General features: G+C 48.0%; 1 protein-coding gene across 7 annotated transcripts in view; it reads right to left on the bottom strand.

Annotated features, from left to right (window-relative positions):
• The window catches only part of LOC125023248 (AT-rich interactive domain-containing protein 1B-like), a 207,662-nt gene that overhangs the window by 41,135 nt on the left and 154,008 nt on the right, over positions 1 to 12,519 (bottom strand). For all 7 annotated transcript variants that reach the window (XM_047610395.1, XM_047610391.1, XM_047610390.1 and 4 more), the window contains one exon: positions 10,944 to 11,247. In XM_047610395.1, coding sequence (XP_047466351.1) covers positions 10,944 to 11,247 — 304 coding nt within the window. The remainder of the gene's footprint in view (positions 1 to 10,943; positions 11,248 to 12,519) is intronic.

The following is a 12,519-nucleotide window of genomic DNA, read 5'->3' as shown; positions in this document are numbered from 1 at the left end:
CAGTTCGGTGCTTAAATATATTATAAAAGACATCCAACAATGTCAATGCTGATTGTTAGTGCATATTTTTACAGTTGCAGTAAATGGATCGACTCAGTAGACACATGCTAAAAGTAACTGTTCAAGATGATCCATTAGGAAGTACAGTTAGAGGGCCGCATGAACTCAACTGTTGTTGCTACCGAGTCCTTAAAACTCACTCTGAATATTATTAAAGAGGAAACACTTCACATTATTCAATAACTCGGTAGAACGTGTGCTGTTTTTCAAGAAGCGTGCATACATACGTGTGTGTGCGCGCGCGCGTGTGCGTGTGATGTGTCTGTCCACGGCAGCGGTAATACATGACTGGAGGTGACACACTCTCCACATAAACAAACCCAATTAAGTCAACATAATTGCTTTGCATAAAAATGCATAAACAACATTCCCGTCCGCCCGACGCCGCCTACACAGACGCGCACGCGCGAGCGAGCGAGCACGCGCACACACGTAAAAGTAATCGCACAAACAAGTGTGAACAAACACACTCAAGAACACAAGGGCGCATGGGATGGATGTGCGCCGAAACATTCGCGCAGACCCGCAGACACGTCGCCTCACACATGAACAGATCCAGCAGCGCCGCTTCAAAGGGAGAATATTCGATTAGTGAGTCTGTCACCATGTTGCAGGAACTCTGAGATAACACTAGTAATACTGGCGACGTGCCTGTACGTGCACACTGTATGTAAGTAAGTAGGAGCGTGCAGATATACTCCATAATAAATCAGGCCTCTCCATTAAAAATGATGTACAATGACGCATTTATTATTACGATATATGGTAAATTACATTATCGGATTACTTCCAAAGTGCGTTAACATGTGAGGAGGGTTTCAAATGTTGTACACAGCGCTGTCAGTTTCATCTGTGTGTAATAAGGATCACACGTTTTCAAGCACTATTTAAATCTGCACTGCAAGTATCCACTCACTAAATACTGCAGAATGAAAATGACATTTCCCTCTAAAGGGAAACATCAGCAGGCAGACGCTGAGGCAACTCTGGGGTAAAAGTAGAAACACGACCTCCGCTCCTCATGTGGGTTAAAGCACCAACGCGCAGAAATACTCTATAACAAATCAAAACCCTCCATTTAAAAAGTGCCTAAAGTAAAACATGTTATTATGTGCAACGACCCATTTCTAAGTGCGTTAAAACGTAAGGAGGAATTTAATGTTGCATACAGCGCTGGTAGTTTAATTTATATTAAATACGATGTTTTATGTACAATCTAAATCTGAAAAGTATCCAGTAATTACGCAGCATCTGTCAAAACAGGACGTAGTAGAGAAAAATGAGCAACGCGTCGCTCTAAAGGAGAGCCAGAGGTAGAAGAAGTCGAAGCAGCAGAAAGTAGCAGGAAATAATGGAAACGTACGTGTGTGTTTGCACCTGTAATTTCAGCGTGTGTGTCTTCTTCTCATGTATTATGTGTCTGGCAGCAACGGCAAAGTGCGTTGGCCTCTTCGTGCCATAGGGACGCATTTATCCTCAGCCCAGGTTCAGATGGGTGGGTAGTGAGGATGAAGGATACTAGCAGGAGTTTACTGAGCCCTTAAACTGTGACCCTGCGATGAAGGCTCGGCTTTGTGCGGCCGCCTTCGCGGAGTGTGTGTGTGTGTGTGTGTGTGCAGGGATGCATGCCGGGGCACCAGCTTTGCTGTCAGACTCTGTTTGTTTGGACGGCAGCGCAGTGGTGGCGGCAGCTCGTGCTGTGTGTTTGTGCGCGCGGTCTCGCTTTTTTTTTACCGTGTTGTGGGGTCCAATTTTTCATGGGGCACTAATGTTGTGGGGCCCCGCGAGTTGTTGCGGGTTTAAAAACCCTGTCGAGGCTTGGTTTTAGGTTACAATTAGGATCGGTTAAGGGCTGAGACGGCAAGGGAAGGTCCCCGGAAAGAAGCGTGTGTATGTGTGTGTGTGTGTGTGTCTGTGCCACCGTGAAGGTAGGAACAGGAAACAGTGCCCTCCATGCTCCACTACACGCTTCACATGCCCATGCAAACTGTCACCGTGGATGAAATTAAGGCAAAGACAGTGTGTGTGTGTGTGTGTGTGTGTGTGTGTGCGTGTGTGTGTGTGTGTGTACCAAGAGGGAAATAGAGGAAAGACAGAGAAAGTTATACAGCTGAGTACAACAAGGCCTCAACCCTCCTTCCTTCTTTCCCTCTAATGAACGAGTAAACTTTGTGCACTTTGTAATTATTTCAGTCCCAATTACTGTCCAAACAAAGCCTCTTCTCACATTTTCTCCTCTTCCCTTCCTCCCGTGCCTCTCTCCCCGCTATAATTTTTAACAAGGTGCCATTAAATAATTACGTCCAAATAAAACAAACAGGCTCCGCGGTGAGTCCTGGCACTTTTAATCCACACCATTAATAATTCATACGAGGAGTCTTTGACGTGCCGTTCTTCTCTCCGCGTTGCCGCCGCGCGAGAGAGAGGGGAGACGGGGAGGGAGCTAAATGTCAGCGGGAGCTGGCTGTATACCGTTCCACCTTGTCCAACGGAAGGAAAAGCCTTCGCCGGCTACGAATGAGAATGTAAAACAAATAAATGCTATGCAAATGCTCCTGGCATTCAGATCGTCTTTGATCCGGTCTATCTCGCCGTATGTGCCATGTTGCAGCTCCTCAGGTGCACGTGCGCCGGTGTAGCTTTAGCATATTCGAGAGCAGGGGGGATTTCTTGTGAAGTAAAGTGTGAAAACTTCTCCTTTCCTTTTTCTAACTTGATGTATTTACGCGAGTGCCTTCCATGCGACGGGGATTCAGTGTCTAGGCATTTCTGTTCCTGTTTGAGTTGAGTAGCGTTCCCATAGTGCAGTGCAACAATTAACACATGTAATAACCAGTGGTGTGGCTATATCATGCGGTGACACTCTCTCACAGCCCATCTTTATCCACTGTCTGCAATTTACACCTTTACAAATGGCCAGCTGCTCACGTACGTGTAAACAAGCACAAAAAAAAGTAAAAAAAAAAAAATGAAATAGGCATCCATATTCACTCTCTGACAACAGGAGCAGTTTTAGAGATGCTTTTATTTTTAATTCGCCGCAATTAAATCGTGCCTTCTTACTGGATGTTTTTCTTCTGGGAGATTAAAAGTAACGCCGGGATAATCTGTGATTTCTGTCTTCAAACGCAGCTCGTTCACGAGAGATCTGAGCGCACCTGTGCAAACGTTTGTCCTTAACACTGACCCACCGGGCTCCGAGAGATCTGACGCGGGGCCGTGTTTGATGGGGGCTTTAGAAAGACGGGACCCGCCGCGCGGCGGCCAGGAGCGAGCGGAGGAACATCGAGGACGGCGTCGCTCTTCGGAACGCAGCTGAGGAGTCAAATAACTGTAATTTCCTCTTTGTAAAAAGCCACTTAGCAAACACATCCATTTTCTACTCGTTCCTCATGATACAAGGCAGCAGGGCCAAAAGTAATGGGAGTTCATTGCATTTTTGGAGATAATGCTACTCGCTAAAAACCCAATACACATTTTGAATTTCTCTACCACAAGGACTGTCGAGGCAACCCTGAATCGGCTTTGAAGAGAGGGAGCGCGGTCTTTGAAGCTTTTTTTCTTTTTTCTTTTTTTTTTCTCATCAGGGTTTCAAACGCAAATGCTGGAGAAGTTCAAAGCTGAGGGAGAGGAGCACTCGTGGCCATATTTCTGTTTTGTTTCTGGAAATGTTAAGCTTCGGAGCGACCGCATATAGGTGCCCCCGCGTTTTTTGTGTGTGTGTGTGCGTGTGTACGTGTGTGTGTGAGACGTTGATGAAAAAAAAAGTCAACCAGAGTTTCGGTGAAAAGACTTTCATTAATTGCTGATGAAAGGGAGAGGTGAGAGGGCTGTGCATTAGCGGCGGACGTGTGCGTGCATGCTCGCGGAGGTGGGCAGGTGCGCGGACGCACAAAGACGCGGCGGTGTGTGTCTCTGCTTGCAGGCGGAGCGGCGAGGCCCGCTCTTGCTACAGTGAGGTAACTCCGGTGAGCGCTAATAGACTGGCACAGAATACAGAGAAAAGGCTGCTTCAGCACCAGCTCTTAATACAGCCCTTAGGCTATAAATGCACACACACACCTGCACCGCCCGGCAACACACACGCAGACGCGCGCACGCACGCCAAGGTAATATCCCCTATTTGCCGTGTCTTTAGGGGAAAGAGGCAGATAAACAGCGGGCTCCAATAACGGTGGTTTAGATCTCAATGGGTGCGAGTCAATGCCTCTCCAAGCCGGGGGCTAATGCCAGTTAACTCTCCCTGTAGGGGATGAACGCAGGCCTGCAGTGGCTCGCAAAACAAGCGCTCTCCCAAGATCCTCATTACTTCCAACGCTGAGTAGCAACTGTAAGTAAGGCAAAAGTGCAGCTTAAGCTAAAAAACAGGAGGCAGGATGCGGGGGAGAGAGCGATGAGTGAGAGAATACAAGAAAATAGGTGTTGGGGAGGGAACGTAATTGCACACTGCGCTCCGGTTAGGGTTTTCCAGTCGGACGGAGTTAGAATGGGATTTCTCTAAATGGCTAACGCAGCAAGCAAGAAGGAGACGGGGTTTTTTTTTTTTTTTTGTTTGTTTTTTTTCAATCTCCCACCTTCTCTCTGTTTAGGCCTACGGTGCGCTTTATGAATACAATGCCTGCGGGGAGGGCATTTTGCCGTTTCACTTCGAGCAGCCATCAGGAGGACGCGAGTCAGAGGAATGTAGGGTGGGGGGGAGGGGGCGTGCTGGGCGGATGGTAGTGGTGGTGGTGGAGGGGTTGATGTGTGGTTGGGATAAAGACGGGAAAAAAAAAAAGAAGGGAGACAGAAGCAGAGAGAAAGGGCTGGAGGAGAGCTGCGGAGAAATGAGAGGGAGGAACAGAGGCAGAGCTGTGGATGGAAAAATTCTGCCTTGTTCCTCGGTGGGAGGCCCGTACCACAGCAACGCTCTGAGCGAAGAAAGCCGAGACAAACAGAGATGGGGAGGAAAAGGGGGAGGGAACGTGAGACAGAAGAGGAAACATAAGAGAGAGCGGGCACGATAAAAATAATGAGAGAAAGAGAGAGGGGACAGGGACAGCCAGAGGCGGTGTTCCCACCACGCAGCCTCTCAGGGAGTGGTGTGACTAGAAAACTTGCCCAGCTCCCCACACTGCAAAACACACTCGCATAAAAGTTCATCCCCGCCTCCCACCACTGCTTTCTCGCATTAACTTTCACCACAAGCGGAGAATAAATTCAGGTTTCGGCTGAACATCACCCGCGGCATCTTTTCTGGGCCGATATTTTGCAGTTTCAAAATATGTTTCCTGTGCTGTTTACTCGGATTGTTTTGTTTTTTTATTTCAAATGGACACATCTTTGCATGCGAGCCGGATTTCACTGGCAGTCGTTGCCCTGACTCCTTCCAGGCGTCTACGCCTCACCTCTGACCCCGACGTGGAAGGAGAGCAGCAGCGCCGCCAACTTTTTTTTTTTTTTTCGATCCGTGGTTCTCATTACCATAATTGGAGACAGAATTTTATTTTATTTTTTATTTTTTTTAAGAAAATTGAATGCGAACCACAGGCTAGCCCTGGGGAAGATGTAAAGGACAAGAGCGGTTTGGAGGGGATTCGCAGGGAAGGACCCCTTGAGCTAACCGACTGGACAGGCCTGGCCTTCTCTTCCACCCTCTATCTATCCCTCCATCCCCTCTCTGTCTCACTCCTCCACTCGCTCTGACCTCTCTGTCCTTTTTCAGGCCCCGGAAGCTCTTGAAGCGGAGCACAGATAAACAGCTTAAACTCTCCTGAGCGCTCGCCCGCGAGCTCCAATCACCTCTTTAGAAGAAAATAAAAACTTGGAGGGGCGAGGAGATGGAAGAGGGAGAAGAGGGGGGAGGAGGAGGAGGAGGAGGAGGAGGAAGAGGGGGCACGGGCAGCCACTGTTAACTGGACCTCGGAGGACCTCGGTGGAAAGAGAACGGGAGTAAACAGAAGGAGGAGAGACGAGTGCTTGTGATCTTCCGCAGCAGACAGAGCGAGCCGGGCCGTGGAGGAGTTTGGATGCGCTCCGTGTCAATTAGCAGCTGCACAATGTGGAAAAATATTGCAGTTTGGCCTTCAAAGGCGGCCAGGCACGCAGGCACGGGCGCGCTCACGGCCAGACAAGAGAGGGGAAAGTAACAGCGAGCACGCGGGTCTGAGAATAAATACAGCCTCAGTCCGGTTTACTCTGAATCAGTCAAGGCAATCAGCCTGAGAGATACGCACAGGTCGCCATGGTGATATGAAGACATGAAGTTGCAGGCCGAGGAAAATTTAGTAGTCTAACTGAAACCTGACCAGCAGGCTAGCAGTCAGCTAACAACTAGCAACCAACAAGGAGAACACCAGCTAACTAGCCTAGCCAACGGCGGTAGGCAGCATCACCGGGGTTTTCAAGTGGGCACCGACCCATTAACTGATGTTTCGTTAAGTCAGGCCCACGACACCTCAAGAAGGTTTAAGAGTGAGTTCCCCATGCTGTCACCACACAACAGCATGACTTTCAACCACCGTGAGATTAGCTTAGCTCTTTTTATTGCTATTCACCGGTTGTGTTTCAACAATGGCCGCGCTCCACTTAATTATTTTTAATAATGGTGATTTCCCTACAGTAAAACCGTCTGCTGTTAAATTCCCGAGCACGTTCTCTTGTCGTAAATGTCGTCGGTGCTGAAAAACAGCCTCGGCATCTCCGTAGTATCAGCAGCAGTGATCTGAGCCGCGGTTCTGCGCTGCGTTGGTGTGAAGCTCGGTGTTATACCTATCAGGTTCAGCCTGGTAATGGATATGTCTCCCAATCATTTTATTTTTTAGTTTTTCGATTTTGGGCTGACGGGAAGTGACGCCACACTGACAGGCTGTCAACGCGGAGACAACTTGTCAAAGAAGCCCGTGTACACACTCGAACAGCAAACGTTGTTATCTACGCCGAGGAATATCCAGGAAATTTCGGAGCTCTAAACATAAATCAGGATTTATTTATTTATTCATTTTTTTTTTTATGCGCAGCCGCTGGGATGAAATTAACTCAAGAGGCGGCTTTGTGAACTCTTTGACTGGACGACCTTGCCTCTCCGTCTCCCGTAGCTCATAGTCGGTGATGGAAGCTTTAGCGCCGACGCTCCCATTCCACCATCCATCCGGTTGAGAGACAAATGTCTGCCTGCCCCGTCCCCGATGTCTCACGGAAGGAGAAAAATATTCCGAGGATGCTCTGAATTGCTTCAGACTCGCAGGGAGGAAGGAGGTGTGTGCGCGCGTGTGAGAGTCTGTTTGTGTTTGTGTGTGTGTGCGTACGAGGTGGAGGAAGAGGAGGAGGGGGGAGGGGAGGGGGAGGTTGGCGGTTGAGCAATGTGATTTCTGCTCGACTGTCACAAATCTAGCGCAACAGGAAAATCAATTTGGCCCTGTGTGTGCCTTTTTGGCTCCGGGAGAGAATCCAAATAGCAAGGCGAGGCCCGGATAATGTTACAGTGTATTGGATTTGCTTCATGGAGAGACAGAGAAAGAGAGAGAGAGAGAGAGGGGGGAGAAAGGAGAGGAGAAGCGAGGAGGGGACCGGGGAATCACAGGCAGAGCCGCCGAGCTCCGACAAGATAGATTTGTGCAAGTGTATGGGTGTATGATTGGCTGGCAATCTGTCAGTCTCACCCTTTTTCTACTCCCGTATCTCACACACACACACACACTCAGACAACAACAACGCTGCCACTCATGCAAGCGAGCATGTATACAGAAGTCATTTATATGGACAACAATATACGTGAAGTGTCAAACCATGAAATAAAGTTTTTATAGCTGTGCGTGTTCCTCCGTGTTGCTACAGTACATGCGCGTCGCCGTCCATTTCGCTTATTTCTTTATTTATTTTGGGTGAGGGTTTGACATCCAGGTGGGAGGATGACATAATGGAATTGCTCTCCTCCGACCGCTGTCAAGGGTAACGTCTCCACTCATCCGTGTGACGCGTCGCCATCACTCCGCCATCACTCAAACACGTGCTTATGTATATGTATGTACACACACACACACACACACGCTAGTGAAGACGAATGAATTCTAGTATAGAAGTCCTGCACTAAATCTTAGCTCCATGAAGGTATTTAGAATTAGATTAAAATAACCGAGACCACCTGTTTCTATTGATTTGGCAGCCTCCAGGGGGCGTCGCTAAATCTTTGGTTGATTAGACATTTTTTATGTATTTTTTTCAATTTCCCATCACAAATTTAAATACACATTAACGTGAATCAAACATAGTGTATTGTACTACAAGGGATAGCTTAACATTGAATGCAAAATGATAATAATGATGTATATTTATAATTAGCACTAGGGCGAGTTTAATATAGAACACATATAGTAGGTAGGGGGTCTTTATTTAACATCTCCATTAGTTTGTGGGTGGGAAAAACATTGAAGACGTCTGATCTAGGCTAAATAACAGAAACACTTTTATGTTCAATCCAGTTTAACAGCTGAACTACCTCCTTTCTTACGATGTTTTGACACCAACTGCACATTACGATAACAGTGATGAAGGGGACATCACTGCAGCAGTGTTATATTAATTAATTAACATTAATTATATCATTACCTGTAATAAAAGAGTAATTTCCTTGGGATTTATGTGAATTAATGCAGACACTAACAACTACAACAGTGTGTAGGGATATTTGTACAGTACCACTGTTAAAAGACACTAGTCACAACAGATACTGATGTCACACGATATGTCGACTTTTTCTCGAGTGAAACTCCTCCACACACGTTTTCACACTAAGCTTATAACTGATTTGAACGATAACCATTATTATCACCCGCAGCTACTGCTCGCTACGTCCCTCCGCTCCCTCCTCTCCTCACTGACTTGTGCCGAACTAAAACGACAACATTAACCAAAGTGTCCTAACTTGTGATGAAGTGTTAGAAACCGGAGCGTTAGTAATCAGATGTGTGCTAACCGCATTAGTTCTCCTGTGTCTCTCCTAGGCTGCCTGCTCCTTGATCTAATTCAAACTGATTGTAGTACAGCCGCTAAAACATGCCAGATGTTACTCACTGCTCCACGCCTTATCACCATTTATTTGGCACGGGGGGAATATTTTTAAATATTTTCTTATTAATCACGTCCCAGCGATCGGTTTCGCTTCCCATCTTTGCCGCCTCATTCCGGATTCTCGTCATGACTCTTTGCGCGGGCGCCTGGAAAACCACCGTCCCAGTTTTTCATTAGCGTCAATCACTCTGGTAAGCAGCGGCGGCGGCGGCGGTGAGGAGGAGGAGGAGGAGGAGGAGGAGGAGGAGGAGGAGGAGGAGGAGGAGCTGGTGTTAGGATCTCACTCAAGACATTTTGCCCCGCCTCGTCAGAGTGACTGACAGGTCTGAGACGTGCTGATGCGCCGGTCAGCCACTCTGTCGGGTAGAGAGGTGGCAGGATGACGGGGGGAGGCCACACGCTCGCGAGCCGGTTTGAGGCAAATCAAGTTCTCACTCGTTTCCAGTGCTCAGTGTTTATCTAAATGGTTCTGCGCTGTGCCGTGGCCTCGGGAGACAGACAGACACACCGCGCACCGTCTGATAATCCGGTTGGCGTCTTGTTTGGCCTGCCATATCTCAGATAAGGCCAGAAATCAGATGCGAGGCCCTCGACTACCAGTCACTCTCAATTCATTAGAAGCGGAGAGGAAGTGTTGTCCTGGACGCAGGCGTCGGTGCCATCCACAAGTGGTGGGAAGATGGACTTCATTAAAATTCCGCCGCGGTGCGGAGACACGCTCCTACGACGCTGTGATCAAAGACTTTACAAATCGCTACTATGTAAGCACAAAAAAAAAAACTGCGTGAAGGAAATGAATGAGACATATTCCTTCAAGAGCTTTGTGCTACGCTGTAATATTCTTCAGCGGCCTGAATTAGGATTTCAAACGGACCAGAAAGGTGTGGACATGCTGGATTGGAATTATTTGGCCTTCAGCTCCAGTTTGCTCTCAGCTTCACCCTCTGTCCAAACTGAACGACAGTCGGTCTGGATGGATCATGTGTTAAGTCAGAGTTGGGCGAAAAAAGAGAAAGAAAAAGAAAAGCTATGAAACATGTTGCCACCTTCATGCTACGCGTCGTCTACAGTGGTTTCGAAACCTTGTGCATGTAACAGCCAAGTTATTATTTTTTTTTGTAATGATGATAAATTGAGACGCTGCGTTTTCTTTTCTTCTCCTGGTCTGATGCTGCTGTTTAGTTTTTGGAAAGGCGTGGCGCAAAAAAGCTTAATCCTTCCAATCTTCTCCCGCGATGCCAAACACGCTGCACTTAAACGCTGGCACGCTGTTATTAGTAGAAACATGCACCGCAATCTCCGTCTGGGTCACTTTTCAACACGACCTTTTTAAAGTACTCTTTAAATGCGCGCTTTTACACGACACCGAAACAGTAAATGTAAAGGTCAAATGTAAGTGTGAGGACGGTGCTGCCTTAAAGACGCTCTCATTATCGCTCGTAAACAAACACACAGAGCAACATCTCTTTAAGGCGGCGCTCGGATCTGTGACGTCACTGCAGCTTTTTTTTTTTTCTCCATCAGCTGTCAAACCCAATACACCGGATGGGACTTTATTGACTGGGGCGTGTTTTGACTGCTTTCTAATTGGCTTTTCCGACGGCAGACACTTGTTCGGTGCACCAAAGCAATTTCCCTTTAAGCTGTAAAGCAATTTTGCAAATTTCCCAGGGACTCCGACGCGGCGGTACATGATGTGAAGTGCAGCGCAGTGTCTGGTTTCAATGGCAAACGTTGTTTGTGGTGGTTTAACTAATGAGTTTAACATGCACCTTTCTCCGAGATCAAATCAGATTACGAACGCGTGCTTTCGGAGGCTTCGATGGAAAGTCTACCTGGTGCGGCGGTGTTGGCGGGGGGTCCACTGGCGGGCGAGATGGGTCCCGAGCCCGACCGGGACTGCTGGGACTGAGTGGAGCCCGCGGGGGAGCCCACGGGGGAGGGGGAGGGCCCGCTCCTCTGGCTGGGGAGGTGCGGGGAGGCGTGAGGGGAGAAGGGGGACTGTCCCTGGTTGCCGGCGCCTCCCTGCTCCCCTTGGCTGCTGCTGCTGCTGCTGCTGGAGGAGCCGCCGGCGCTGACAGTTGAGCCCAGGCCGGCCTCGGTCCCGGTGGGTAGGTCGTCAATGGAGCCAGACAGATCCTGCAACAGAAGAAAAAGGACTTGCAGTGAGTATTTATGAAGCTCACCCAAGCATTTGATGAGAGCTGACATGCGGCAGGTGGTAAATTTAAATGTAAGCTCAAGCAGGCATAAACATTTTCCCGGTGCACATTATGTCATAATAAAGTGGCCGAGCATTTAGCATGGCGGAAATGCGACTGTTTGGCTGAAGAAGAAACAAAAAAAAATATTTCCAGCGCTTCTACAAGGCAGAGCAGGTTTACACACGTGCCGACTTTCCCGTGAACTGCCGCACGAACATGAGAAAAAAAAGTCTCCGCAGTCTCAGTGACGGTGGGTAATACAAGTAAAGCAAAAACATCCCATAGAAGAAGCCACTAAGCCGGCCGCTGTGGTGAAAATGAATTGTAATGGGCTTTCATTCAGACCAAGGGTGAGTTCATATTACAGTTTTCATTCCCTGTGGTGAGCTGTGTATTCTGTGTGTGTGTGTGTGTGCACTTAAGTAGGTACTCCCCCTTCTAAAATGATTCCAGGGAATCCCCGATAATGTTGCTGACAGATTACCGACTACATAAAAGTGTGCCAGGCGAGGGGAAGTAAGGCCACAGCGAAACAGCGGATGAGGGGCAGGGACTGGATGCGACGTGACGTGATGAAAAGCGATGGCTGCCCACTAACCACGCATCGCACTCACTCACTCACGCGGGGCAGTGGCTGTGCCCCAGCTGCGGATGACTATGGGGTAAGTCACCTGTAAGTGACCCCGGTTTCTCCGACTGGTTCCCGCTCGGGGAGGAAGGGGAAGAGTTGCCGGTTGGTGCCAGCTGATCCTACCTGCTACACCAGGCCTGTTGACCCTCTACTCGTGTTCCACCTGAGCCCAGTGCAACCAGAATGACAAGTGTATGTGTGTGTGCGTGGAGTCTAAAAATGAAAATAAACCCAACTTTACAAACGCATTTTAAGCATGCTCTCTCTGCAAAATGTGCTACTGGAAAAGCGTCCACTATAACTAAGATGGAAAATGCTTGTATTTGGCTTTTTTTTTCCAGTTGTTGGTGTAGTTAGATTGTAGACTCAAATCATATCAAAATGGTCACACTATAGTTTCAATCTAAAAAGGATCGACGCTACAAATATGTGCCAAAAGAGCTGTCAAAAAGAGTACTCTGAATTTACCCAGCTCTGACAGAAAGTCACTCCTCCATCACAGCGAAACTACTTTTTCCCATTATATAGCACCATGTAATATCACATAAAAAAGAAAAAAAAAGAAAAAAAGTGAGA

Source organism: Mugil cephalus, chromosome 17 (genome assembly GCF_022458985.1).
Source record: "Mugil cephalus isolate CIBA_MC_2020 chromosome 17, CIBA_Mcephalus_1.1, whole genome shotgun sequence".
NCBI classification, from domain to species: domain Eukaryota; kingdom Metazoa; phylum Chordata; class Actinopteri; order Mugiliformes; family Mugilidae; genus Mugil; species Mugil cephalus.
This window is presented reverse-complemented; position numbering and strand designations above follow the sequence as displayed.